The sequence below is a fragment of the Hyperoodon ampullatus genome (genome assembly GCF_949752795.1).
Source record: "Hyperoodon ampullatus genome assembly, chromosome: 3".
In the NCBI taxonomy this organism is placed as follows: Eukaryota; Metazoa; Chordata; class Mammalia; order Artiodactyla; family Ziphiidae; genus Hyperoodon; species Hyperoodon ampullatus.
This window is the reverse complement of record NC_136916.1, coordinates 66,846,044-66,872,463: the sequence shown is the minus strand read 5'-3', so window position 1 is coordinate 66,872,463 and position 26,420 is coordinate 66,846,044. Positions and strand designations below refer to the sequence as shown.

The 26,420-nt window shown below is 41.8% G+C and overlaps 2 protein-coding genes across 2 annotated transcripts in view; both read left to right on the top strand.

The window, feature by feature from the left end:
- Positions 1 to 6,579: 6,579 nt before the first annotated feature.
- PSMA4 (proteasome 20S subunit alpha 4) lies at positions 6,580 to 11,217 on the top strand. Its single transcript, XM_079701036.1, has 6 exons — positions 6,580 to 6,731; positions 8,004 to 8,081; positions 8,404 to 8,492; positions 8,955 to 9,085; positions 9,571 to 9,694; positions 10,815 to 11,217. Exons 1-6 carry the CDS (start codon positions 6,595 to 6,597, stop codon positions 10,967 to 10,969), a joined length of 714 nt encoding a protein of 237 aa, XP_079557162.1. The 5' UTR covers positions 6,580 to 6,594; the 3' UTR covers positions 10,970 to 11,217.
- Positions 11,218 to 26,285: 15,068 nt separating this feature from the next.
- CHRNA5 (cholinergic receptor nicotinic alpha 5 subunit) overlaps positions 26,286 to 26,420 on the top strand; it is a gene marked incomplete at both ends in the record, with an annotated part of 50,748 nt that continues 50,613 nt past the window's right edge. The window contains one exon of the mRNA XM_079700723.1: positions 26,286 to 26,412. Coding sequence (XP_079556849.1) covers positions 26,286 to 26,412 — 127 coding nt within the window. The remainder of the gene's footprint in view (positions 26,413 to 26,420) is intronic.

The window sequence follows — 26,420 nt, the reverse complement described above, 5'->3', positions numbered from 1 at the left end:
CTTATCTGTAAAGGTGAAGTAGTACCTATCTTATAGTGCCTGTAGTACCTCATAGAGTTAGTTAGCTGTGAGGATTTCTTAGAAATTAATGCAAAGTTCTTAGCACAGGACTTGGCACATAGAAAAGGCTTAATAAATACTTACTAAATGAATGAACCAGGTTACCCAAACTCAAAATATTGGAGAAGTTTTCTTTTTGCCTCTCTCATATTCAATCAGTGATCTGATTCTTAGGAATCAGGATTTTAGATCGGTAAATGATGATCAAATCCCTGTCCTTCCTGCCTTACTGTTTAACAATATATAATAAAAACAAATATTTATTGAGTACTAAGTATTTAAAAGAAAACTCTCTCTACTCTCACAACACTTCTGACGCTAAACATGTGTTGTTTTCCTTCGCATTAAACAATCCTGACACCAACTGTTTGGAGCTAGAGCAGACCCCCAGGTTAAGGGCTCGGTCCCACAAAACTGCCTCCACTTCAGATGCCAGTCTCAAGTCCTAGGTTGTACTTCTGACCAACTGGCTGTAAGTTGGGGGTTCCCATGACCCCCTCCTCAGGTTCTATAATTTGCTAGTACAGCCCAAAGAACTCGGGGAAATGCTTACTTAATGTTTATTAGTTTATTTTAAGGGTATAATAATAAATGGACAGAGGAAGAAATACATAAGGTGAGATCCAGAAGGGTCCTGAGCCCAGAAGCTTCTGCCTCTGTGGAGTTGGGGGTGCACCATGCTCCTGGCATGTAGATCTGTTCACCAAGCCAGAAGCTCTTGAACCTCTTTGGTTAGGGCTTTTATGCTGGCTTCGGTTGATCAGATCATTGACCACTGGTTGATCAAATCATCTCCCTTCCCCAGAAGGTGGGGGGTGAGGCTGAAAGTTCCAGCCCTCTAGTCACTTGGTTGGTTCCTCTAATAATCAGCCCGCATCCTCCAAGACTCACTTCATTAGCATAAATTCAAGTGTAGCTGAAAGGGGCTTCTTATGAATAAAAAAGAGGCTCCTCTCTCCCCTACCACTCAGGAAATGACAAGAGTTTTAGAAGCTTTGTGCCAGGACCGGGGACAAAAAACAAACATATATTTCATATTATATCACAGGACTTTACATGCATTATCTCATTTAATCTCCACAAAAAAAAAAAACCGTGAGAAATGTATTGTTATGATTTTTTAATAGATCTTTATTGGAGTATAATTGCTTCACAATACTGTGTTAGTTTCTGTTGTACACCAAAGTGAATCATATGTCCGCATATCCCCTCCCTCTTGAGCCTCCCTCCCACCCTCCCTATCCCACCGCTCTAGGTCATCGCAAAGCACCGAGCTGATCTCCCTGTGCTATGCCGCTGCTTCCCACTAGCTAACTATTTTATATTCGGTAGTGTATATATGGGACTTAAGTAAACTTAAAAGCTTTTGCACAGCAAAGGAAACAATAAACAAGCCAAAAAGACAGCCCTCAGCATGGGAGAAAATATTTGCGAATGAAACAACAAAGGATTCATCTCCAAAATATACAAACAGCTCACGGAGCTCAGTATAAAAAAAAAAAAAATCCAATTAAAAAATGGGCGGAAGGCCTAAATAGACATTTCACCAAGGAAGACATACAGATGGCCAAGAGGCACATGAAAAGATGCTCAACATCACTAATTATTAGAGAAATGCAAATCAAAACTACAATGAGGTATCACCTCACGCCCGGTCAGAATGACCATTATGAAAAACTCTAGAAACAATAAATGCTGGAAAGGCTGTGGTGAAAAGGGATCCCTCCTGCACTGTTGGTGGGAATGTAAATAGTACTGTTGTGATTAATCCCCATTTTCAGATAAGGAAATAGATGCTTTAAAAGTTGAAGCAATTTGCTCCAAGAGAGCCAGGGACACACACCACTTCCTCCTCTCCTTTCTCCCCTCCCCTCCTCTCCTCTCTATGGGCTCACATACACACCTGTGTTAGGAGGATCAAATGACATCATTCACAGGAAAGCACTTATGCTTCTCAAATTTAAGGGGTTGTGATTTTTATCTGGGTTGACCATTCAGGAAACGGGGGACTAGAAAAATGAACTAAAACTTGCATTTCACTCCCAGACCAATGTTCATTTTCTTATACCATGAAACTCTACAGACTTCCTGCTTGCTTGCTCCTTCTGCTAACATGGATTCTCTTCCACTGAATTATCTTAATGCAAATATTGCTGACCAACTCTTCAGATATTTAAATACGGGCTGCCTTGCATTGATATTTTACTATTTGGTGTTTGCCCTAGCTTATCTCCGATCAGTCAGGTCAATGTAGTTTATAAACTTTTTGGTGGCATAAATTGAATAATGTTTATTTCATTATCTTCAGAACCTAGCTTGGTGCCAGGCCCCTAGCACAGCCTTAATAGAGGACCGTCTGATGAACTGTTAGAATGAACGCACGTCTACAAGTGCTGGTCTTTGGTTCTTTCCACCAATGAGGAGGAAAACCAGTTCTAGATTTGGGAATCAATACCATACCTCCAGCAAAGACTCTACTCTTGCAAGTATCTTTTTCTGTCTGGGCTTTTATCCCCTCTAGACTGCAACAGAACTTTACTTTCTGGTGTTATTATCCTTAATCTCTCCATCTTACAGCCTTCATATTAGGGCCAGATAAAAACTCTCGTTACAATCTATTGCTGTGTGACAATTTAACCCAAAACTTAGTAGACTGAAAGCTCAATTTTTTATATCTTATGGATTCTTCAGGTCATGAATTCAGACAGGTCCTGGGACAGCTTGTCTCTGCTCCACAATGCCTGGGGCCTCAGCTGGGAAGACCTCAATGCTGGGGGAGATTCAATGATGGGGGACTAAAATCATCTAGAGGAATCCTCACTCACAAATCTGGCCAGTCATGCTGGAACCTCATCCGGGCTGTTGGTGGAATATCTATCCATTTGGTCTCTGCTTGCTCATGGCATGGTGCCAGGGTTCCAAGAAACACCTTCCCAAGAGAACAAGACAGAAATTTATTTTTTATGACCTGCGTTTGGAACTCATATGATGTTACTTCCGTTGCAGTCACAGGCCCACCCAGATTCAGGGGAAGGGGACACAAAACCTCTCAATGGGAAGCATCCATGCCACATTGTAGGAGGAACATGTGAGATGGGGGATCATGAGGCTTCATCATCCTAAAACATCACTTTAATTCTCTTTTCCCACTACCTACAGAGAAAAAATTCTGGCATTGAAGGCATTCTACAGTTTGGCCTAAAATGCCTTTCCTCCTTTCCTCCCTTTATTGACGTCTCTTCACTCTGGCCAGACTGAGCTACTCTGTCACCGAAACTTGTTAAACTCATTTTTACTTCTGTTCTTTTATCTCAACTGATCCCTCTTCTTTTGACCTAATAAATTCTACCTCTCATTTAAAACTCTTAATGCTTAATTCGTCAGAATGAACTAGGGTGGCAGGGATCCTCAGAGAGATTACATAAGTTACACTGCCACCTAAGGATGCTTTCAGAACACCACCTGTCTGGCTGTGGCCCTTGCCATTTTGCCTTGGCTCACCTCCCTATGTGCCTGGGAAGCAGAAACGAAAGGAGAGACCTCAAACCACAACTCATTCCCAGGTTACCTCCTTTTCAAAGCCCAGATCCCTCAATAATAATTTTTTGCCCAACATGAAGAGGACAAAGTCCCTACCCTGTGGACCTCTTCTTCGAGGAGACTATGAGCAAATGACTACACATTAATTCAGACCTAGTCAAGCGTCTAGCTCGAAGAAACTTAAAACATGAATAGTAGACAGTTTACATAGAGACTGAAGGCAGATGAAAAACAGAGTGGAAAGGAGAGATGGATAATGAACACATAAATAAACATGACAATTTCTGTATAGAAGATAGCGTGTGTGTACGCTGATGGTAGAGTATTGCTTTAACTAGGTTGGTCAGGGGAATCCTTTCTAACGAGGTGAAAGACAAGAGGAGAAGACTAAGGTGAGAGTTCTCCCAAAGGTGTAAACCCCATCATAATATGCTTTATATGCCCCAAAATGCATGTATCAGCAATAAAAGTGGAAGACAGATTCAAGAAGGCAGGTGATGAGAAAAGGCAGAGTGAAAGGTAACGTCTGACGTGCTTGGGTCCGTTTTGAGAACAGGGCAGGAAAGACAGGCAGTTAACAGGCGGTCCCACACCAGTGCTCTCCTGGGCCAATGACTTAGTGCTGAATAGAAAGCGAAAGTGAAAATAAAGCGCAAACAGTGGAAAAGGGACATTAGCTATAATTCCACTTCCTCCTTGGCCAGGGTCTTCCTGCCCCGCTCCCCGTGTTCTAGTGCCCCCTCATCGGGCTGAGGGTCCCTGCCACTGCCTCCTAACCTAACTCCGCAGCTCCCACGAGGACAACCGGCGCTCGCTCCGCCCCCCAGAAGGAGTTCCGCGTCCTCGGCTGCCCCGTCCCCCCGCGGTGGCTCTGCGCACGCGCGGGGGCCATATTAGCAGCGGATACTCAGGCAGTGGTGGTGCGTTTTCTCTCGCGGAGAAAGAGCTCCGTGTAGGCTCTTCAGCGTCTCCCCTCGGTGAGCCTTTGCCCCCTGCGCACTCGCGGAAGCTTGGCCGCTCTCTCCGCGGGCGGGGATCCTGAGCGTCGCGGCAGAGCTGGTCCCGGCCTGCAGCGGCCGCCGAGGAACCGTAGACACGATGACTCTGCACCGACTCCTTGGTGATGGACCGGCTGCGGGACTGGCTCCGGACGGCCGCCGTCGGGCTTCTCTGCACTGAGCAGGCACCACGGGGATGGGGACGCTCGAGTGGCGGGGCGGGCGCGGGGCCGGTGGGCAGGACAGAGTTGTAGGGCTGCCTCCGTCACTGTAAGAGTCCGTAGTGAAAGTGAACCTGGGGGAAAGGAGGTGCAGGTGAACTCGCCTCGGGCCGTTGTCCTCCGTCTGGCGTGGAGATGAGAAAGTTGTGTTCTCTCGCGAATCAGAAGCCCCGGCGGTCTCCTCTCTGTGCTCTCCTGGCTCTCTGCTCAGGGCCAGCCTTACTTTTCACCTGCGTGTTGCAGCAGCCTCATAACTGGTTACCCTGCCCCAGTCTTCACCAGCCAGAGCGATCTTTCTAAAATGCCGGTCAGCTCCTGTGGCTCTTTGGCCCAGCATCATTCTTTGGAGCCCCATTGCTTAAGAGGTAGCATTCATAGTTTTTACCTGGGCACGCGGGCCTTCGGGACCTGATCCCTGCCTACCTTTCCATTTTTAATTACCGATATTCTAGAATTTGGGGAAATTGGCTCTGGAGGCCGAAGTTTGGCTTTTCCACCAAATCACGCTGAGCCCCAGTGTTGTCTTTTGCAGTAATAGTAATGATGCCAAAGATTACCATCCCGCTCCTCCCCTTCATAGTTCAGGACCCCGTATCATTCCCTGGAGAAAGCTTAAGCCTCTTAGCTTGGCATTCAAAGCTCTTCATGGTCTGGATACTTGCTTAGTTCTTTAGTTTTTTCATATTTTTTTTAACTTCAGCAATTTCTCTCGCCCATTAAGCTATCCTGCCTCAGTGCCTTTTGCTCAAGCTTTCTCCTCTGCCTGGAATGCCTTTCCCTTCTTTCTTCCCCTTAGACCTAAATGTTCTCAGCCTTATTTCTGCCTCTCCCATCTCTAATTTGGGCTCATTCTCTGTATGTGTTCCGCAAAAAATACTTTCTTGATTTTCTCCAACGCTCTTCCCACTCTACCCTTAGTGCCTCTGTTTCCATATTGCTTTATAATTGTCCTTCTGTGTCTTCTCCCTCACCTGGCCACCAGACTGTACGCTCTTTAGGAAAGGGATTGCTCTTACCCATGCTGGCATTCCAGCATTTGGCATAGTGCCTGGTGCACCGTAAATGTTGGCTGAATGAAGAGAGTGAAGAAAACATTTTTTTTTTCAAGTCAAGAAATGCTTTTTTAATTGTAAGTTTCATTTTAATAATTATCCTATTTTCTTTTTACAGGAATTATCATAAAGTTTAGAAAACATGGTGAGTTAATACACATGCCAGTAAGCTGTTGCCTGATAAATTGCATTGCTTGTACTCAGCTTACAGACTTGCATGAGAAAATTGAAATGGAATGATGTCTTACCAGTTTCCTCCCACTCTCTGAATTTTGTATACCAGGATGTGTTCTGTAAAATGATTTGTGGGTTTACAGGAGTTGGCTTACTAAAAGTGGGTAGGAATCACTTGTACGTTTTTCCTTTGCAGTCTCGAAGATATGACTCCAGGACCACTATATTTTCTCCAGAAGGTAAAATATAAATTGTTTGATCTGTCTCAAATAAAAAAAACATTTTTTAAGTGTTTGAATTTTAGGGGTGGGTGGGGAATCTACAAACTTTTTTTAATACTAAGTTGTTCATCCTTTCTGTAGTTTGAAGTAATGATCACCAGGTTGATTATGTACATCATAGGACTATGAGTAAAAGTGGGACTCTTATTTGTAGCCCTCCAGTGTTGTTGCTGTTTTCTCTTGAACCAGTGGTGCAAGAACAAGGAAGAGAGTCTTGGTTTCTCACTGCTTTTGTCTTGTAGGTCGCTTGTACCAAGTTGAATATGCCATGGAAGCTATAGGACACGCAGGCACCTGTTTGGGAATTTTAGCAAATGATGGTGTTCTGCTTGCAGCAGAGAGACGTAACATCCACAAGCTTCTTGATGAAGTCTTTTTTTCTGAAAAAATTTATAAACTGAATGAGTAAGTGAAATCTTAGGGCAAACATCTCGTCATATTTTGAGAGGGCTATTCCATGTGACATGATAGAATTGAACAGTTTGTTCTGTTTTTACTTCTGAAATTTTTTCCTTTTAACTTACTCGCTTGAAACTTCCTTGAGGCCCAGGACCATATGTTATTCTTTTTAAGTGCAGGGTCAAGTACTTAGTGGAGAAACAGTGTTGTATAGTGATAAGAGTTCAAGCTTGGTAGTCACACAGCTTTGGGTTAAATCTGGGCTCCACCAATGCAAGCTGTGACTTCACACCCATTGTTTAACTTCTCTGGGCTTCAGAGCCTACTAGAGTGGTTGTGGCAGTTTAATGAAATAAAATAAAATGAATGAGATAAACTGCCCAGTGTTTGGCATATAGGAGGCCCTCAAGGTAATGTTTATAATGGTTACTCAGGAATTATTTTGAATTATACTGAATCTTACCAAAGAACAGGCCTCCTGAAGGTCTGGGAAAAGTTTAGACAAGCCCTGTACACTTAGTGAAGTTTCTGTTACAGTTGGGTGTTCAGGGCTTTGCAGCTAGCAGAGAGCTGGATTTGCTCATTGGAGACTTTCCCTTCAGTGGTGAGCCAGGTGAATTCTGGTTATAGGGCCTTTTTGACACACTCACCCAAGAAAGTGTCAGCCCTCCACAGAGTCACTGTTGGGCCCCTCAGCAGCTTGCAGGCTTGATTAGGCACAGTGCCAGAGGGTGTGGAGGCTGTAGGAGAGCCGGGGCAGCTTTCAGGGAACTGGGGGGTAGAGAAAGGAAATGCACCCTCCCTGTAAGCCTAGCCCTGAGCTTCCTAGGCAGGCTCATAAAATATCCTGCCCTTCCGGTCCCCTCACCCTCACCTCCATCAAGTTAGGCCTTAGGAGATGAGAGTACTTACTACCCAAGAGCGTGGGGTAGTCTGTCTTCCTGTCTGGCAAAACCTTTTTCTTCTTTGTGGTTGAATCTTCTTGGGATTTACCCTAGCTTCCTAGTGTTTATTCTCTTGCCCTGTTCACAGGGTGGTGATGGTAAATCCATCTGTTGTGAAGAACTTAAGTGTGCATTTGTTTATCTTATGTGTTGAATGACATCAAGTTGAAAGTTTCCTACAAAGATAAAACACACATAGGTTTTGTCTGAAGGGTGTAGCAGCTGAGAGGAAGCATGGTGAATTTCTAGTAGAGCTTAGTACTTTCTAAAACTTGTAAAATACCCCTGGTAAACATCTTCTCTGCTTACAGATAAATGTCTTTCTTTTCCTCAGGGATATGGCCTGCAGTGTGGCAGGCATAACTTCTGATGCTAATGTTCTGACTAATGAACTGAGGCTCATTGCTCAAAGGTATGGTCATAAATACTGTAATTGATGATATGTAAAATTAGTTTAGATGTTTCTAAGAACTCATTCTTGTAAAGATTAAAGTCATTAAAAACCTATTAATTGCAAATTACAGTGTTTTTTTCTTTAACCAAACTTGTAAAATATTAGTTACTGTATGATTATTAAGATGTTACCATGCCCTCTACTCTCCCCCTTTAGATTATTTATAAGTGACTATTATGTTGGCCCCATGGCAGAGATTTCTTTTCAGAGGGTATTTTGCTTAGAGTGTGTATATAGAGTGTTTGAGAAAACTATTCATATGCCAGTTTCTTTATCCTAGGTATTTATTGCAGTATCAGGAGCCAATTCCTTGTGAGCAGTTGGTCACAGCACTGTGTGATATCAAACAAGCTTATACGCAGTTTGGAGGTACTGAAACTTTTGGAAATTTTATTCCCAAAAGATAAAACGTTTTATGAGTGATAACCTTTTTGAGATGGTAAAATGAAATTGAAAATGAAATAAATAGACACTTTTCATACATTCTCACTTCATGAACTAACTGGCTTCCACTATGTAGACTATCAAACATTTTATTAATAGACTATTGAAAGGCCAAAATAACATTTTCAAATCAGGAAACAAGTTGCTTTTTACATAATGATGAAATTTAGCACTGGTCCTCTTTGTCTTTATTCCCTCTCCTGGCTGCATCCAAATCCTAGAAACAAAAGTGGAATTTTTGATGGAGCTTATCTATGGTGGCCAGAACACAGAACAGTTTATGAATGCTTAACTTCACAGAAAAGGGGTTAGCCACTGAGCTCAAATAACCATAGTGATACTAAATTTAGATTGTGGTATGTTTAGCTTTTTTTTTCTCTGTTAAAGGAAAACGTCCCTTTGGTGTTTCATTGCTTTACATTGGCTGGGATAAGCACTATGGCTTTCAGCTCTATCAGAGTGACCCTAGCGGAAATTATGGAGGATGGAAAGCTACATGCATTGGAAATAATAGCGCTGTGAGTATTTTTGTGTTGCTATAGAATGTAGCAAAGGGTCTAGTAACTGCCATAGTTTTAAAGTAGTGATGAGTGTAAACATTTTAAGGTAGCTGCAACAGCCTTAATGTGATATGAAAATATCTGTGATTTGTATTGGTGATGAAGTCACAGGTACTACTACTACTACTAGGGCTTATTGCCTACAGTAATAACGAAAGGAAGTGCTAATTTTCAGTTAGAAGTTGTGAAAATAAGATCTAGTTCCCCCGTCTCCCACATACTAGTTCACAGACCCCCTGAATTCTGTCATGGATACCTGGGATTCATTCATAGATCATCAACATCCCTCCTTCGCACCCCTATCCCATGTCAGCCCTCCCTGCCATCAAAATTGTTTATGTTGGTTATAATGCCAATAATAATTCAGGCATTATTCATGTTCCTAAAAATCGCAAAAATTTAAAGGAAATTCTCTTATGTTGATTCTTCCTTATGTTTTATAGGCAGCTGTGTCAATGTTAAAACAAGATTACAAAGAAGGAGAAATGACTTTGAAGTCAGCTCTTGCCTTAGCTATCAAAGTCCTAAATAAGACCATGGATGTTAGTAAGCTCTCTGCTGAAAAAGGTAATTTATGTCCACTCCTCTAATTTGTTTGCTTAGTGAGGGAATTGATTGAGTAGGCCTTTAACATGTTATCATAGTGCACTGAAACAGCAGCCTTATAAGTTAGGTGACCTTACAGCTATTTCCTAAGACTTGACCAAGGTCAACACTGACAAGTTCTGGAGCCACCATCGCACACTACATAACAAGCTTAAGGACTTGAGCCTGAATGTTCTCAATATTCATAGTTAAATCTGATCCATGCTATTTTATCTTATCGACTTCTTGACAATGATATCTGTGCTCATGTGTACATATAATAAAGAATATGAAAGTAATTATATGGTTATATATGTTTGGTGTCCTTTATCAGAGGTATAACATTTGCATGAGTTGTACCCTCTGTTCTTCTGAATCTACTGATCTCTTATGTTAAGCCCATGTTTGCAATTGTAAATGCTTTATTTAACTAAAGTTATATGACCATATAAAACAATATTTGTAAATAATGTTTTTCAAAAATTGTCATAAATTAACGTATTGATTTAGTTTAGGATAACTTAGCTCCTGGTGTTGCTTTAAAAAATGCCATTTACTTACAGATTGTCCTCTTGTCTACTTCTACCTAATTTCAAGGAGGCACTACTCAATTTTCCCTTCTCAAAATTTCTCCTCCTTTTGGCATTAGTCTGCTTTTCTCATCCATAGTCATGGGAGCTGCTTTTCATGCCTTTGTTTTGAAAAGAGATTTGAAAAGTTCATGAAAAATAAGTGTAAGTACTGGTTAAAGATTTTGGCTGAGCCTTCAGAGGTTCTAACGAGGAAACTGGTTCTTTCTGGTCAGGCCAGCTAGAGCAATTGGCTGGTTGTACTTTTTCCACAAAAGTAACAGAACAGCAGCTCAGAAAGTTAGTATGGATGAAGATAAAGATGATATTAATGTAAAAATATTCATAAAAACATTACAATATTGAAGGTATTTTGTTTCCATGAAAGTATCCATGAATTACATTAAGCAGAAAACTTGGAAAAGTGGTGTACTAAGGCTCAAATGGTATGAAGAGATTAAACTGTGGTTGCTTATTAAGTGTTTTGGCTAAGTATGGCTGCCTATATTACAAATGTGTGTGTTTGCTTCTAGTGGAAATTGCCACACTAACAAGAGAGAATGGAAAGACAGTCATCAGAGTTCTCAAACAAAAGGAAGTGGAACAGCTGATCAAAAAACATGAGGAAGAAGAAGCGAAAGCTGAGCGTGAGAAGAAAGAAAAAGAACAGAAAGAAAAGGATAAATAGAAGACAAAATCAGGGATTTTATAACTCATTTGGGGCACCATTTCAGTGTAAAAACTGTCCTATTCTTCCACATTGAGAAAGCTTTGACTTTTTTTTTTAACTTGTCTAGTGGGAAAATAGGATGGTACCAACTGAATTGGGTCCTTGTTATTGCTGTCCAGGTGAATATTGTAATGATGATTACCCTTTATGGACATCTTAATCACCCTCCCCCTCTTTTTTTTTTTTTGAATAAAACTTGGAAAGAATGGAAACGGTGAAGGAAAAAATTCTCTAGCAATAACTGTTAAAGATACCAGGATTAATAGGGCTGTGGTCTTTTCACGCTTTATGTATACTGTGGCTACTCTTGCAGTTACTTTTTTTTTTGGCTGCGTTGCATCTTCATTGCTGCGCGTGGGCTTTCTCTCGTTGGTGCCGAGCGGGGGCTACTCTTCATTGCGGTGCCTGGGCTTCTCATTGCGGCGGCTTCTCTTGTTGCAGAGCGTGGGCCCTAGGCCACAGGCTTCAGTAGTTGTGGCTCGCGGGCTCTAGAGCACAGGCTCAGTAGTTGTGCCATACAGTCTTAGTTGCTCCGCCGCATGTGGGATCTTCCCGGACCAGGGATCGAACCCGTGTCCCCTTCATTGGCAGGCGGATTCTTAACCACTGTGCCACCAGGGAAGTCCCAGTTGCTTTTAAATAAGATGTTAAAATGGACAGAAATGTAAACATCATAAAAAGAGAAAGGTGGGAACTGTGCAATGAAGATTTTCTATTCATTGTTCCCCTACCATCTTGGAGAACCTGTAGCCCAATTTGAGCACAACAGCGAGCTGTCCTTCTCCTAGGCCTCATATGATATTACCCTATCAGAAGCCTATCTAGTGAAATAAGAGTTGTTCACCAACCTTTGATACTGATGGATGTTCATACTGGACTTTAAAATTGTGTGTGTGTGTGTGTATGCACATACATACGTGCAAACATAGTAAAACGCGAAAGGTAGAATTAAAATGAAAGCCCTGTGTATCCACTACCCAGCTTCAGAAACAAATTAATCAGTACTTTTGAAGCCCCCTGTGTGTCCCTTTCAGGCCTCATTCTTCTCTGTTTCCCTGTACCCCCGAGAGGTGACCACTGCCTTGAGCTCATCATTCCTGTAAGCTACGGGTTTTCCACTCTGGTTTTCTGCCCTTCTACTCCAGGTGGTCCTGGTAGGTCTGTCTATCAGATAATCCCACTCCTTTCACAAAGGTGAGCACATCACTCAGTCTGGCCAGATTACCATATCTGTCTCCAGGGATGGGTTTGAGAATGAACGTGTGGGCTGAGCCAAACCAGACTTGATATGTGGATGTGAGGAAAGAACACTGAGGGTCCTGCATTAGGACCAGCTCTCCCAGTCGTCAGCCCAAGCCATGTGGAAGGTTATGCAAGGGAAACTAAGGCCACAGAGGAAAAAGAACCAAAAGATGAGAATAGTTCAATTTGGCCAAAGGGAGCTCCACCGCTGAGCTTGGCTTAGGATGCTGTCACTTAGAATAGAAGCCTCTGATGGAAGTGCTGTAGGGCAGTGCTACTTAAAAGTGTGGTCTGTGGAGCATCACCTGGGTGTTTGCTAGAAATGCAAATTCTAGCGTCCCATCCCAGGCCTCCTGAATAAAAATCTTGGCGTAGAGCCCAGCAATCTGTTCTACCAAGCTCTGCATGTGTTTCTGATTCATGCTGAAGTTTGAGAAGTGCTTTGCTGCATATTGGAATCATCTGAAAAGCTTTTAAATTTCTTTGTACCCAGGCTATACCCCATACCAATTAAAGCAACCTCTGCAGTGGACCCTGGCATTACCATTGCTCGAAATCTCCCTGGGTAATGTAATGGACAGCCAGGGATGAGAACCAGTGCATTGAGCCATAGCAGTGTTGTCAATCAGATCTGGGGTCCCAGCCTAATCCCTCATTAAGTGCTCTTAAGGATAGCAGTGTCTTGGAGTTTTCTGCACGTGTTGGTGTTCAAGCTATTTCCAAGCCCCTTTGACATAGTGCTTTTTGAATCTTCTAAATTTCTCTTTATACAGTTGATTCTTGTTTGTGGTAGCCATGTTCTGTAAAGTCAGCATGAATGCTGAATTAGCAAATTCTGAGCCACTGCTCCTAGTGAAATAACAGGTTAGGTTCCTTTGAGCCTCTGGTTACAACACTTTCATCAACAGATCAATACATAACCTTGTTTTATGTGTGTTTCTGTTTAGAGACATTTAATGTACGTTGGTACTTCATTATATTGAACTCATGGCCAACAGCACTTTAACTCATACCTAAATGAAGCTTAATTAACGCATATATTTTCTATGTAAGGCACATCACAGCCGCCTTGTGTTTAGGAACACTAGCAAGCACTATACTGAAGGGACATTTTAAAAAGTGAAATCACTAACAAAAAGCACAAAAATTCAAAAAGCGTAGCACAAAAATGACCAAAAGAACACTTGTTTACAGTATGAGCTGAAGCAAGAAGGCAGAGTGGCCCCTTGTTTGACTTCAGCTGGGAAAATGGACATCAGGCAACAAATATTTCCATGGCTCTGTGCCTGTCCACAGTGACCAGGAGAGCGCTGTGAGTATTGGTTTTGGGGTTAAAGGCAAACTTGCAAATGCAGAATCTGTACATAATGAGGGTTGACTGTATGTCATAAAATGACCTTTCAGTCTCGCTATGCACAGAAGTAGAGGTAGATGGAGAAGTGAACTGCTAAATCCTGTTGGCTTTATCTCCAGAATGTATCTGGAATCCAACCATTTACCACTGCAGGTACACTGATCCATGCCACCATTCTCTCTCACTTGGACTATTGCTACAGCCTCCATCTGCTTCCTTCCCTTCAGCCAATTCTCAACACAGCAGCCTTTCAAAATGTAAGATTGTGCTCCTGGTTTGCTCGAAACTCTCCAGTAGCTTCCCTTCTTGCTCAGTAAAAGCCAGATTCTTTACACTGGTTTACAAGATGCCCCATATTCTGGCCCCTCTGCTACCTTCTCTTCCACCTTGTGCTCTCTTCCTCACTGTGTTCATCAGATGAGCCCCCTTGTTCCTTGAAATAACAAGCCCTCTTCCATCCCAGGGTCTTTGCACTTGCCATTCCCTCTGAGTTGGGAATACTCTTCCCCTGGGAACATCAGTATGGCCCACTCATCTCGTGCAGGTCTCTCTTTCAATGTCACCTTATTTGGCTACTTCCTACAGAAGAGCAGTCTATTCCCCACACACTCACATTCTCCTTCTCCCTGCCGAGTTTCCTCCATAGCACTCAACACCATCTGGCCTGTTTACTGTCCGCCTACCCCACTGGAATATAAGCTTCCAGAGCAAGGACTTTGTTTTATTCAACAGCTATTTTCCAGTACGTAGAACAGAAACTGGTACCTATTAGGCAACAAATAAATATTGATGAAGGAATGAATAGTGGCTCTTGATATGGTGGAGTGAAATCCTAAAATACACCTCCTTTCCATCCAGGTCAGTAGAACTGGTGGGTTTTCCATATTCTGATCACCACTTCAACACGTGCTTCGGGTTGTGACAGCTTCAAAGACTGTAGTGGGTAAGACAGCTTAGCATATTTTACCACCACATTAGAAGCAAGTCTTCAGAACTTCACCCAAAAGATGGGCAAATTTTGACATATTCACCCTTTTGTTGAAATAATTTCATACTGTGAGGGAAAAGTAGAAGGTGGGGTTGCAGCAGGGGCTATTCTATAACTGGGTTTTTTTCCTGCTCTTGGGCTGACTGCTAGCCTAGATTCTCACCCAGCTTCTTTTTCCTCTGTTCTGTGGTGTATTTTTAGCCTTAGATTGCAGACCCCTCTGGTTCCTGATGACGCATCCCAAATGTAAGTTTAGCAATCCTCATCTGAACAGGGGCACTCCTCCACCTACAGCAGGCATTTCTTCCTCTCACCTGGGCAAAACTTGTGGGTTCTCACAGGGGCACTACGGGTACAAGAGCACCTTAACAGAAACAAATAGGAAACCAAAAGGCTAAAAGTTTCAAATCTTGAGTCAAACTTTAAAATCAAAATCTTGAGCTGATTTCATTTTGGTGAGTTACAAATCACGTTTTTAAAAATAAATCGTGGAAAAAAATCATGTTCCTGCATATAATTTTATTGCTGGTGTTTTTCTTAATCAGAAAATAAGACTTGAACTTCTACAGTCCAGCACTTTGAAAGTTCCATGAAAGTATTTGATTTAGCAAATACTACATTCTGGAAAAAAATCAGAAAGTGGATTCATTTCTTTTTTTCTTTATATTTACCATGTTCCTGGTAATTTTAGGTGATGTGGATTCATGGATTAGTAAGACATGTCCTCAGTTCTTTTCTTTTTTTAATTGAAACTGTATTTTAATTGAAATACAGTTGATTTATAATGATTCAGGTGTACAGCAAAGTGATTCAGTTACATATATACATATATTCTATTTCAGATTCTTTTCCATTATAGGTTATTACAAGGCATTGAATATAATTCCCTGTGCTATACACTAGGTCCTTGATGTTTATCAATTTTATATATAGTAGTGTGTATATGTTAATCTCAAATACCCAATTTAACCCTCCCCTCATCCTCAGTTCTTAATGGGCAGTCTTGCAGGAAAGGCAGGGCTGTCATCAACTACTTAACAATGTGGAGAATGTGCTAGACTCCAGGTGGCTGTACACTGAGGTTAGGGAGTAAAGGCAGAAGGAACTGCTTGTGTAAAGGCCTGGCAGTGGGAAAGCTTCACATTTTTATGGAAAATCAGTCTCTGAGCAGAGCTAGAGCATAGCTTATTAGGGGAAGAAGAGGAACAAGAGATGAGGTTGGACACATATGCTAAGGAGAGAAGACAGCTTCACAGATCTTGGAGTTTGTGCTCGATACAATGCAGAGGCTGCTGAGATTCTTAGTAAATGAGAGAAACAATTAACACTCGAACTCTTCGAGTCCAGAAGATGGATTAAGTAGGAAGAGACATAAGGCAGGGAAACCAGATAGGAGGCTACCGAAATAGTCAGGCAATGAAGGATGAGGGTCTAAGAACAGAGAGGAGGGAGGCTCCCACACAGTGAGGGATGAGAGAGAGGGAGTAGAGGATGACTAGGGTCTCTAACTCAGGTAAGTAGTTACAATCTAATTTAAAAAGACATTAAGTGAATATGATGAACTACTCTTAAAATTTCCTAACGTCTTTTTTCTTATTGCTGTTTTGGCTTAAAACCAATATCCCTGGGAGGGAAGCATTCTGCAAACAATATTGCACATTACACAGTGAGTAAAACCATGTCAAATGCTTTATTTTTCTTTTTCTTCCAGGTATTGTTCATTTGTATTCTTTTTTGCAGTGTCCATCTCCTTTGCTCAGTTTTCTATCAGAGCATTTAACTTCTAAAAAATTCATTTTTGATGCAGGGATACTGAAGGCTTTTTGTGTTTATGCAGGCAAGACTATCAATCATTTATAGTTCTTGTTGTTAGTATCATGCATATAAAGTTGTTCCTCATGCCAAAGTGTATAACATACTTCTAGTAAATTTGTGGTTTTATCACTTTTATCATGTGCAATTTTATTTATTTATTGTTTGAATTGAATTGAATTTATTTTATTTTTTATTTTATTTTTGGCCACATTGGGTCTTCGTTGCTGCACGCGGGCTTTCTCTAGTTGTGGCAAGCAGGGGCTACTCTTTGTTGCGGTGTGCAGTCTTCTCATTGTGGTGACTTTTCTTGTTGTGGAGCATGGGCTCTAGGCACTTGGGCTTCAGTAGTTGTGGCGTGTGGGCTCAGTAGTTGTGGCTCGCAGGCTCTAGAGCGCAGGCTCAGTAGCTGTGGTGCATGGTCATAGTTGCTCCATGGCATGTGGGAACTTCACGGACCAGGGCTCGAACCTGTGTCCCCTGCATTGGCCGGCAGATTCTTAACCACTGCGCCACTAGGGAAGCCCCTATCATGCGCAATTGTAATATATAACTGGTATCTATTTTTAAAAGGCACTATTTAAGTTAATCGTGCAACTTTAATTCCATTGTTCAGGCTAATTGTGAATTGTCCCTTCTTTTTTTTGGCTAGATATTGTTTTAATGAGAATTATAAAAGACCAAAACCATTTTTTTACAAACTGCCCTTTTTTTAAACAAATGATTTGCTTTTAGTTACAAATACTCTGTAAGACGATGCCTTCTTTTGCAAAACCAATAAGTACAAGAATAAATTTTAAACAGATGTTATTTGTCCAAGATATTCGGGGGGAGGAAGATAGCCTGATTTTTTTTCCAGTATTAAAAAAAATGAGTCTTCCCTAAACTTTCAAAGAAAAAGTTTGAAGTTATGACTCAACTGGAGAAAAAAAAGAGAGAAAGACCATCTTATAGCTGCTTTAAATAGCTTCTGATAATTCTTCTGATGTTACCTTTCCTTTCCAGAACTCATATCTTCACAAAATAGTTGAATTTAAAATATTTCTAATGAACTGATTAATGGGGGAAAAAGAAAATGAATGAATTCAGAATGACATGAAATAAGATAGTTATTTGCCTTTCTTGGTTTATTTACTTATTTATTTTTTGGTAACAGCTTTATTGAGATATAATTCATAGACCATACAATTCACTCATTTAAAGGGTACACATCAATGACTTTTAGCACAGTCACAGAGTCATAGAACTATCACCACAATCTTAGAACATTTTCATCATCTGGGAAGGAAATCTTGTACCAGTTTGCCATCACCCCCAGGTCCCTCCTCAGCCCTACACAACCACTAATCTACTTTCTGTCTATACAGAGTTGCCTATTCTGGGAATTTCATATAAATGGAATCATATACTATGTGGTCCTCTGTGACTGGCCTCTTTCACTTAGTTTAATGTTTTCAAGGTTCATCCACGTTGTAGCGTGTATTGGTATTTCATTTCTTTGTTTACTAGATGAGAGAAATAATAGAATGAATTCATCTCCTTTTATTACTGAATAATACTCCATTGTGTGATTATACCACATTTTATCTATTCATCAGTTTGGGGACATTAGGGTTGTTTCTGTTTTTTGGTTATTATGAGTATTGCTGCTTGAATACTCATGTATATGTTTTTGTGTGGACATGTGTTTTAATTTCTCTTTCTCTATATACCTAGTAGTGGAACTGATGGGTCATATCTTGGTTAATTTTTAATCCATATTTATACTATACATTCATATTAACAATTCAGATTTTAAAAGTAGTCTACTTTCCCCTATTTTCTCCTGTAAGAGCCCAATAAAAATGGGAACTGGCTTGACCCCTTGAGTAAACGTACATATATGAATTCATTAGTTATCCTTGAAGTAGGTCTCACAGTTGGAGAGGATTTTGGCTTCCTTTCATCCTGGCAGGAAGAATGTCTTCTCTAAGTTCCTTTATGCCTAACACTAGGAAAGGTCACGTCTTTGATTCTGTACCCAAGAGCCTTATATAATAATATTCTCTGAAAAAGTCAGTCCGAATGACTTTGAGAGAATACAGAACGAGAGAATCCGGGGTAAATTGTCTTCTGAGTCCTAAACAATCTAACAACTTGCTTTTCCCGATCACAAAAGCAGTACATGCTCACTTTGGAAAATACACAACAAATTAAATAATAATTGCCCTTACTATCTTGCCCAGAGTTAGCCACTGTTAACTTATTTCACTGGCCCAGTTTAGCTGCAGAATAAGTGTACTGGTAGACTCTGGCAAATTACAGAAAAGCTATTTTATTTATTTATTTATTTTAGGTTTAATGTGAGTTTTATTTATTTATTTTTAAATTAATTTTTATTGGAGTATAGTTGCTTTACAATGTTGTGTTAATTTATACTGTAAAGCAAAGTGAATCAGCTATATGTATACATATATCCCCTCTTTTTTGGATTTCCTTCCCAGTTTGGTCACCACAGAGCACTGAGTAGAGTTCCCTGAGGTATACAGTAGGTAGAAAAGCTATTTTAAAATAGTCTTAAATGAGAATTTAAAATACGTTTTTTCCTTTTCATTGCTCTTCTAAAGCATTTTGCAGCCTTAGAACACCCTGTTTCTCAATACAACAGAGTAGAAGCTATCATTTGTTGAGTACAAAAATGTGTCAGTTACTGTATATTTATCAGTGCTAATTCTCACTGTAACCTTGTAAAACATTTAGTATAATTGTAGCACTGAGGGCCTACAATGTGCTCAGTGATTTAGAGGCAAACTTTCTATTTATGTAGCTGAGAAAACCAAAGCTCAGAAGAGGTGAGTCACTTGTGCCAAGTCACACAGCTCCAGTGCCACCACTGCAGTGCAAGCCATTGCTGTCATCCCTGGCCTGTGCTTCTATGGGAGGCTCCCACACTTGTCCCTCTCCAGGCCTTTTCCCCTTAACTTCTAGAGTGTTTTCAATTTGTTGAAAACTAAAGAATACTTGAAGTCACCTGTAAGGAAAAGGATATATTTGATCCTTGGTTACATCAGATCTTCTCAGTCACTGGTGAAGCAGAGTTGAAATTGCTGTTGTGCTTTTGATGCCCATTTGATCTCTCCAACACTCTGCGAGATAGTAGATTGGGAAATACAGAAAGGTCTTGACATATTGGGGAGTGCAGTCTTTGGTCTTTGGTGTCAGATAAACACCAGTGTGAATCCTTGCTCTGTCACCTCCTAGCTATTCATTCAACAATTATTTGAGAATCAGCTATTTGTCAAGTTCTCAGGATGATACAGTGAACAAGATAGGTAATGTCTCTGCTTTCATGGAACTTACTGTCTAGGGGAGGAAAGCAGAAAATAAATAAGATTATTAATCAGGCGTGTTATAGAAGAGCAAGGAGAGATTGTGTCTCGTGTGAGACAGCTGTGGAACTGGAAATTACCAAATGATTTCCAGTTTTGAGAGACTTGGATCAGGTGTCTTAGAATTAGGTTAAAGAAAATCGATTCTCTGGAACAATCAGTGCCATACATTAACTTTCAGAGGGAGTTTTTTGTATTGCTAAAAGGTTGCTCATCTGGTCTTATGCATATAGAAAACTTGACATCAATTAGTAATCACTAGCTAGATGAGAAAGTGAACCTTGCTAAATAAATTAGAGGAGCAGATAATTAGAACAGAGTCCCAAACATAGTAGAGAAACAGCTCCATTTTGATTTTAATTTATCCTCACATCCCTAAACGCCTTACATGGCAGCTTACAAATTACAAATGGAAGAGAAATATATTTAATTTTGAATTTTTTGAATGTTTTTGAGGATCATAACTTCTTAATATCCCTTGATTGAGGTGGGAGTAGTCTAGGGACAATTAAATTGGCAATCAATGAATTAAATTCTAAGAGGACAATTCTCCTGGTGCAAAGCTACAAATTTCTGGAGCATTTGTGGTCTATACCTGCAGTATACTTTGTCCTTTGGATTTATTTTTGGTATATGTGGCAGTGTCTATAAATACCTCTCATTTCTAGAATAGAAAGAGAGTGAAATATAGGCTGTATATTTGATAAGAATATGAAGAACATTTCATTTAATGCAATGAATATTTACATATTTCTAATAAATTGTGTTGATCTAATACACAAATGTTGAGCTTTTGCATAATAATTGCAAATCTGCTGAAGGAATTTATCTACAGAAATCCGTATTTGTGGGTTTTTTTACTGTAGAAATTATATTTTAGCAGCTTTATGGAGCTGTCATTGAGGTATACAAATTTGATGTTTAATATACATATACATTGTGAAATGATCACCACAATCAAGCTAATTAACATATCCATCACCTCTACATAGTTACCATTTTGTGTGTGTGTGTGTGGAGAAGATTTAAGATCTATCCTTTTGCAAGTTACAAGTACACAATAGAGTATTGTTCATATTTGTCTTTAAAAAAATTCTTTCATAATATGATTCATCACTTCCAGATATAAAAGTTTTCAACATTTAGAGGGCATGGGATATTACAGTGTACTTTCTTAAGGTGGAAAACAATATCTTCATTTATAACAAGAGCTGGTATTTGTTCAGGACATATTATAATTTATTTTGTTTTGTAATGAACTGCCATTTTTTGTACTCTTGTGTTTTTCTATTGGTAATTGGGTCTGTGACATTGTGGTGTATATATTTACGCATATATGCTATTATTAAATTCTGTTGAGACAGCTCAGTTTTATACATGGTTTATACTTTTTGTGATATTTGATTTTATGTGCTATTTAGCTATTACAATCTAATACAAATGTGGCCAATTAATTTTCTTTTAAAGCTCTCTGCATTAAAATATGTCTGCTCTTTTACGTTTTGATCACAGCCATTGAAATAGCCCCTGAAAGGGACCTTTTATTTTTATATCATTTCTTTTGAAGAATTGGATTTTAATATCCTGTCAATACTTGCTTTTTTTCCCCTTTAATCTGTGAAAATGAATTTAACTTCAACAGTAAAATTGACAGCATCCATTTTTATCTTTAATTACCTTTTCAGTTTGTCTCTCCAAGGCTCACAGCAGAATTTATCACCAAGCCATAATGGAAATGCTGAATGGAAGATTCAGAGAATCTGCCTAGCTCTGAATTTAGCTCAGTTGACCCCGTTAGAAAAAAGAAAAGTGAACAACAACATTGACATAAAAGACAACTCATTAGGTCATACCACTTGCAAACGACAATGTTTATTTTTGATTCCTCTTATTTATTTGGCCCCCTAATTCCCTTCTCATGTGCTCTTTTTTAACTCCAAAGCACCAACTCCCCTTTGCTTAAGGGTTTCGTAAAGTGCAAAAGCACATCAGAGAATAACTGCCACACAAATAATAATAACTGCCAGCTATTGAACACTTGGGCCCTGCAGCTGAGTGCTTGCTTTACCAGCTTTATGTCCTGCAAGGCAGGCTTTAAGGCTCTGGTTTAAAGATTAGGGATGGGGTCTACAGAGAGAGATTCAGTTTAGTTTGAAGTCAGGCCACCTGGGTTTGAATCTCTGCTCACCATTTTCTCCCTCACTAATGCAGAGATCTTGGGCAAACTACTTAACATTCATTTATTCATCCAACAAACATTTTGAGCATCAACTGTGTGCTCCATATACTGGGCACCCACCGGTGGATAACAGACACAGCTGTTGCCCATCTGGAGCTAATTTTCTATAGGGGGAATCAGGCACACTAAAATTAGGTCATTAAAAATTGTGACAAATGTGGTGAGGGGAGGAGACAGGGCACACTGATACAGAGTAATAGGCAGAGGGAGTGGAAGACCCAGCTTAGGTTGGTTTGTCTCTCAAGAGGTGACCAATAAGCTCAGTCCTGAAGGAGGAGTAGTAATTAGGCAAAGCAGGGGAGGAGGAGGGCTGGGGAGAGAATAGGGCAGGCAGAGCGAGCAGTTCATGTCAAGGCAGGACCATGCTGGCTGGTTCCAGAGACTGAAAGGGGCCAGTGACCCAGGAACACGGTGTGTGTGTGGGGGCGGGGGGGCGACATGTCAATGCAGGCAGCAGGGGCCACTCTAATGGGTGGCAAGGACTTGGGATTTTGGTTTTTGGGGTTTTTTTTTGCGGTACGCGGGCCTCTCACTGTTGTGGCCTCTCCCGTTGCGGAGCACAGGCTCCGGATGTGCAGGCTCAGCGGCCATGGCTCACGGGCCCAGCCGCTCCGCGGCATGTGGGATCTTCCCGGACCGGGGCACGAACCCGTGTCCCCTGCATCGGCAGGCGGACTCTCAACCACTGCACCTCCAGGGAAGCCCTGTTTCTGTTTTAAGACGATCACTCAGGCTGCCCTCAGAATGTGCTGGAGAGTGCAGGTGGAGTCTAAGCTAGAGATAAGCATGGACTTGACTATAGTAGTAGGAGAGGAGGATTGAGATATGGATTCCAGATAGATTCAAGGTAAACAACACTTAAGGTTGAATTAGACTTGGTGGGTGAAGCAGAGGGAAGAACCAATGATGACCTCCAGGTTTTTCGCTTGAATAATTAGTTGGATGGTGGTACCATGGATTGAGATGGGGAGACTAAGAGGACAAAACGTTTTGGGACATAATTAACTGACATGTCCAAGTGACGATGATGTCACATACACAGAGTTGAGATTAGCACCTGAGTGTGAATCTGGTCATTGCCCGTATGTGGAAGGTATTTAAAGCCAGGGAAATGGATAAGATCACAGAAGTGGGGGGAGTAGGGTGGAGGCAGGGGCAGAGTGTACAGAGAAAGAGATAGGTCCCAGATTTCAGCCTGTGGAATTCCCAACATGCGGAGTCTGGGTGAAAGAAGAGGAACCTGCCAAGAGCAGTGAGAAGGAGAGGTCAAAACAAAACAAGGGTAATAAAAGTACCACACTTCTAATACTGCTGGAGTTTAAATGTGCTAGTATATTAAAAAGTGCTTAGATTATTATATTCTCCCACTACCTAGCAAGGTTAATATGATAATTATTATATTCCATTTTCTATGGCAAGGCACTGACTGGCTAGTGGGTATTATAAAGATGAATAAGACGTAGACTCTAAGCCTAGGACCTCATTATCTAGTAGAGGACATAAGATGTATAGAGAAATGGACCAAAAGATGGAACGTGGTAAGTGCTGTGAGAGAAATAAAAGTGTTCTGGAAGTTCAGAGAAGGGAGAGGCTGTGTCTGGTGGGGGAACCAGGGTAGGCTTCAAGGGGCAAGCGGCATTTGAAATGGGTCTTGAAGAAAGGGTGGGTTTGTATATTCAGGGAAAGGGAGGAGTAGGATGGGCGAAGGCAGGAAAGTGTAACAAAAATTCCATAATCTTCAGAGGAAATGTGGTGTCTGGGATATGGGTGCACTGTAGACTGTATGACAGTCCCTTTGGTCAAATCTCAGAAAGTTGGTAGACAGATGCTACTTTAGGGAACCTTTGCAGGTGGTGGCCACAGCAACAGCACCAGTTTCCATTGTCATTTGATCAGCCAGCGTTTCCTACCAGTGTGAAAACGCCTGTTATCAGAGTCAGGTGCTGCCACCATATCCAGCAACTGAGAGTAATTGGTGTATCATTCTAGAAAAAACCATCCAAGATGCATACATTATATTCTATAATTATTTGCTTGGATTTTAAAGTGACCAACAAATTACACACTTTGCCTTTCACTTAAGAACAGTAACAACAAGTATTACTTTTTTCACAGATTATGTAAATAACTGTTGTTCTCATGGTTGTTTTTTTTAATAATTTTACCCCTTTAATCATTTTTTAAAATTATTTATTTATTTGTTTATTTTTGGCTGCATTGGGTCTTCGTTGCTGTGCGCGGGCTTTCTCTAGTTGTGGTGAGCAGGGGCTACTCTTCGTTGCGGTGGGCGGGCTTCTTATTGCAGTGACTTCTCCTGTTGCAGAGCATGGGCTCTAGGCACGCGGGCTCAGTAGTTGTGGCACACGTGCTTAGTTGCTCCATGGCATGTGGGATCTTCCTGGACCACGGCTCGAACCCATGTCCCCTGCATTGGCAGGCAGATTCCTAACCACTACACCACCAGGGAAGTCCGTTCTCATGGTTATTGATATAACACTCTGGGGAGACCTAGGAGTCCCAATTATGCTTGCCATGGCTCAGCTAACAGCCATTTAATTCTATTTTTTCCACTGATAGGTGCTGTGACCTTCAACAGTTATTCAACCACTCAGTTTCAAATCCCCTAGCTGTAGAAGCAGAATAACACTTTACTTTCTCCAAATACAGTTAGGGTGAATTGCATAAGTGTCTACATGCCCCATAAATTCTTCAGAGCAAAATAGAAATAAGGGACAATAAGTACTGTCTTTCCTTCTTATGTAGAAGTGTAATTAGTGACAACCTGGTTATCATTTTCTGTGGCCCCTTTCTTTCCCTAAGTCCAGCTTAAGCAGACTAGTTTCAATGGATATTGTTTCCATTTTCCTGATGATACTTAGTTGGGGAAAAAAGTCTTAACTAATTTTCACCTTTGGATTCTTTGCAACCAGGTTTAGTTTTTAAACAGAGTCAGAGTCTGGAGCTTGGAGTGATATTTCTGCTTACAAGGAGTCTTAGAGGTGTCAAATCCGTAAAGCTTTCTGTGAAGAATCAGAGAAACGCACTGCCATTGAAGTTCAAAGATGATTTGCCTGAATCTCTTCAGCCAGATGAAGCTTTCTAATCAATTAAGAATAGAAGGGATGAAATGTATGATCTAGTGCGATTTGAGATGGAATTCTAGCAGTCATTATCAATCACCATCGGAGTTGCTAGTGTCTGCGGCAGATGGAGTCACTAACATTTGCTAACGTTAACTGATGGCAGCATGGAGGGCGTTGTCCGCATTTGAGACACCTGCAAATCATTTCTGTGGATGGCTTGAATGAGTGTCAGAGCTGGACCTTCCAAGTCCTCTAGCTTATCCTCCTCCTTTTAAGGATGAAGAAGCAGGCCCAGAGAGGGAGGGTGACTTGCCCAGTGTCGCCTCGCTGGTCCTCTGTTGGGGATCACTTGGCTCTCATAACAGCGTTCTGAGGCAGGCAAGCTGCGACTGGTATTTACCTCGCAAGGAAGAATTTAGTGGGCAGCAGTGTTGAGTGGAGAGAGCTTCAGCCAGGAGCCTAGGAGTAAGTGCCCTTCCACTATGTTTCAGCCTCCCGCCTGTTTCCTTTGCGTCTCTCATCAATAACTTTATTTATGTTTACTGGTTTTCTGTCTGCTGAGAGTGGTCTGTCTGTCTGGTTCCCCTCTTGGTGCTGGGCACGGAGCAGACATTAATTAATGGTAGTTATCATAGGTGTGCAGCGGCTTGCCCAAGGTCACTCTGTGGTTAGACTAAGGACCCGCCTGTGATGCCATCCTCTGGCCTTGCCCTTCCTGGGACTCTGAGCTCCAACATCTCACCCGCCAGGTGTCGGGCCTGGGAGGCGGGGCCAGAGTGGTGAGGAGGGGCCAGGTGTGAAAAAGGCGGAGCTAGAATGGATAGTGTGGGGCCAAAACCCGGGCCTGGGGAACGACGGGGCGGAACGGAGGCGGGGCTATGAGTGGGGGGGCGGGGCCAGAGACGACGAGGCGGGGCTGGGCGGTGAGAGGTGGCGGGGTTTGGGCGGGGTTTGGGCGGGGTTTGGGCGGGGCTAGGCTTCCCGAGCCTCTTCTCGCGCCCAGAGCCCTCCCAAATCCGGCGGGCAGTGGAGGCTTACCCCGGCTCCAGCTGAGGAGCCTGTCAGCCCCTCCGCAGCTGCTGCTAGCCTTTGGCTCCAACCCACACTCCCGGCTCGGTCCCTCGAGTCCGCGTTCCTCACGCGGCCGTCGCGAGACGGCTCCCTGCGTTCCCGCGCGGGTCCCGGGCAATGGCTGCGCGGGGGTCGGAGCGCAGGGTCCTCAGCCTCGGGTCCCGCCCGCTCCGCTTCCTCCTCGTTTTTCAGCTGGTCGCCGGGCGCTGGTGTCCGGAGGGCGCGGGAGGCGGCGTGCCCGGAGGTGAGCCT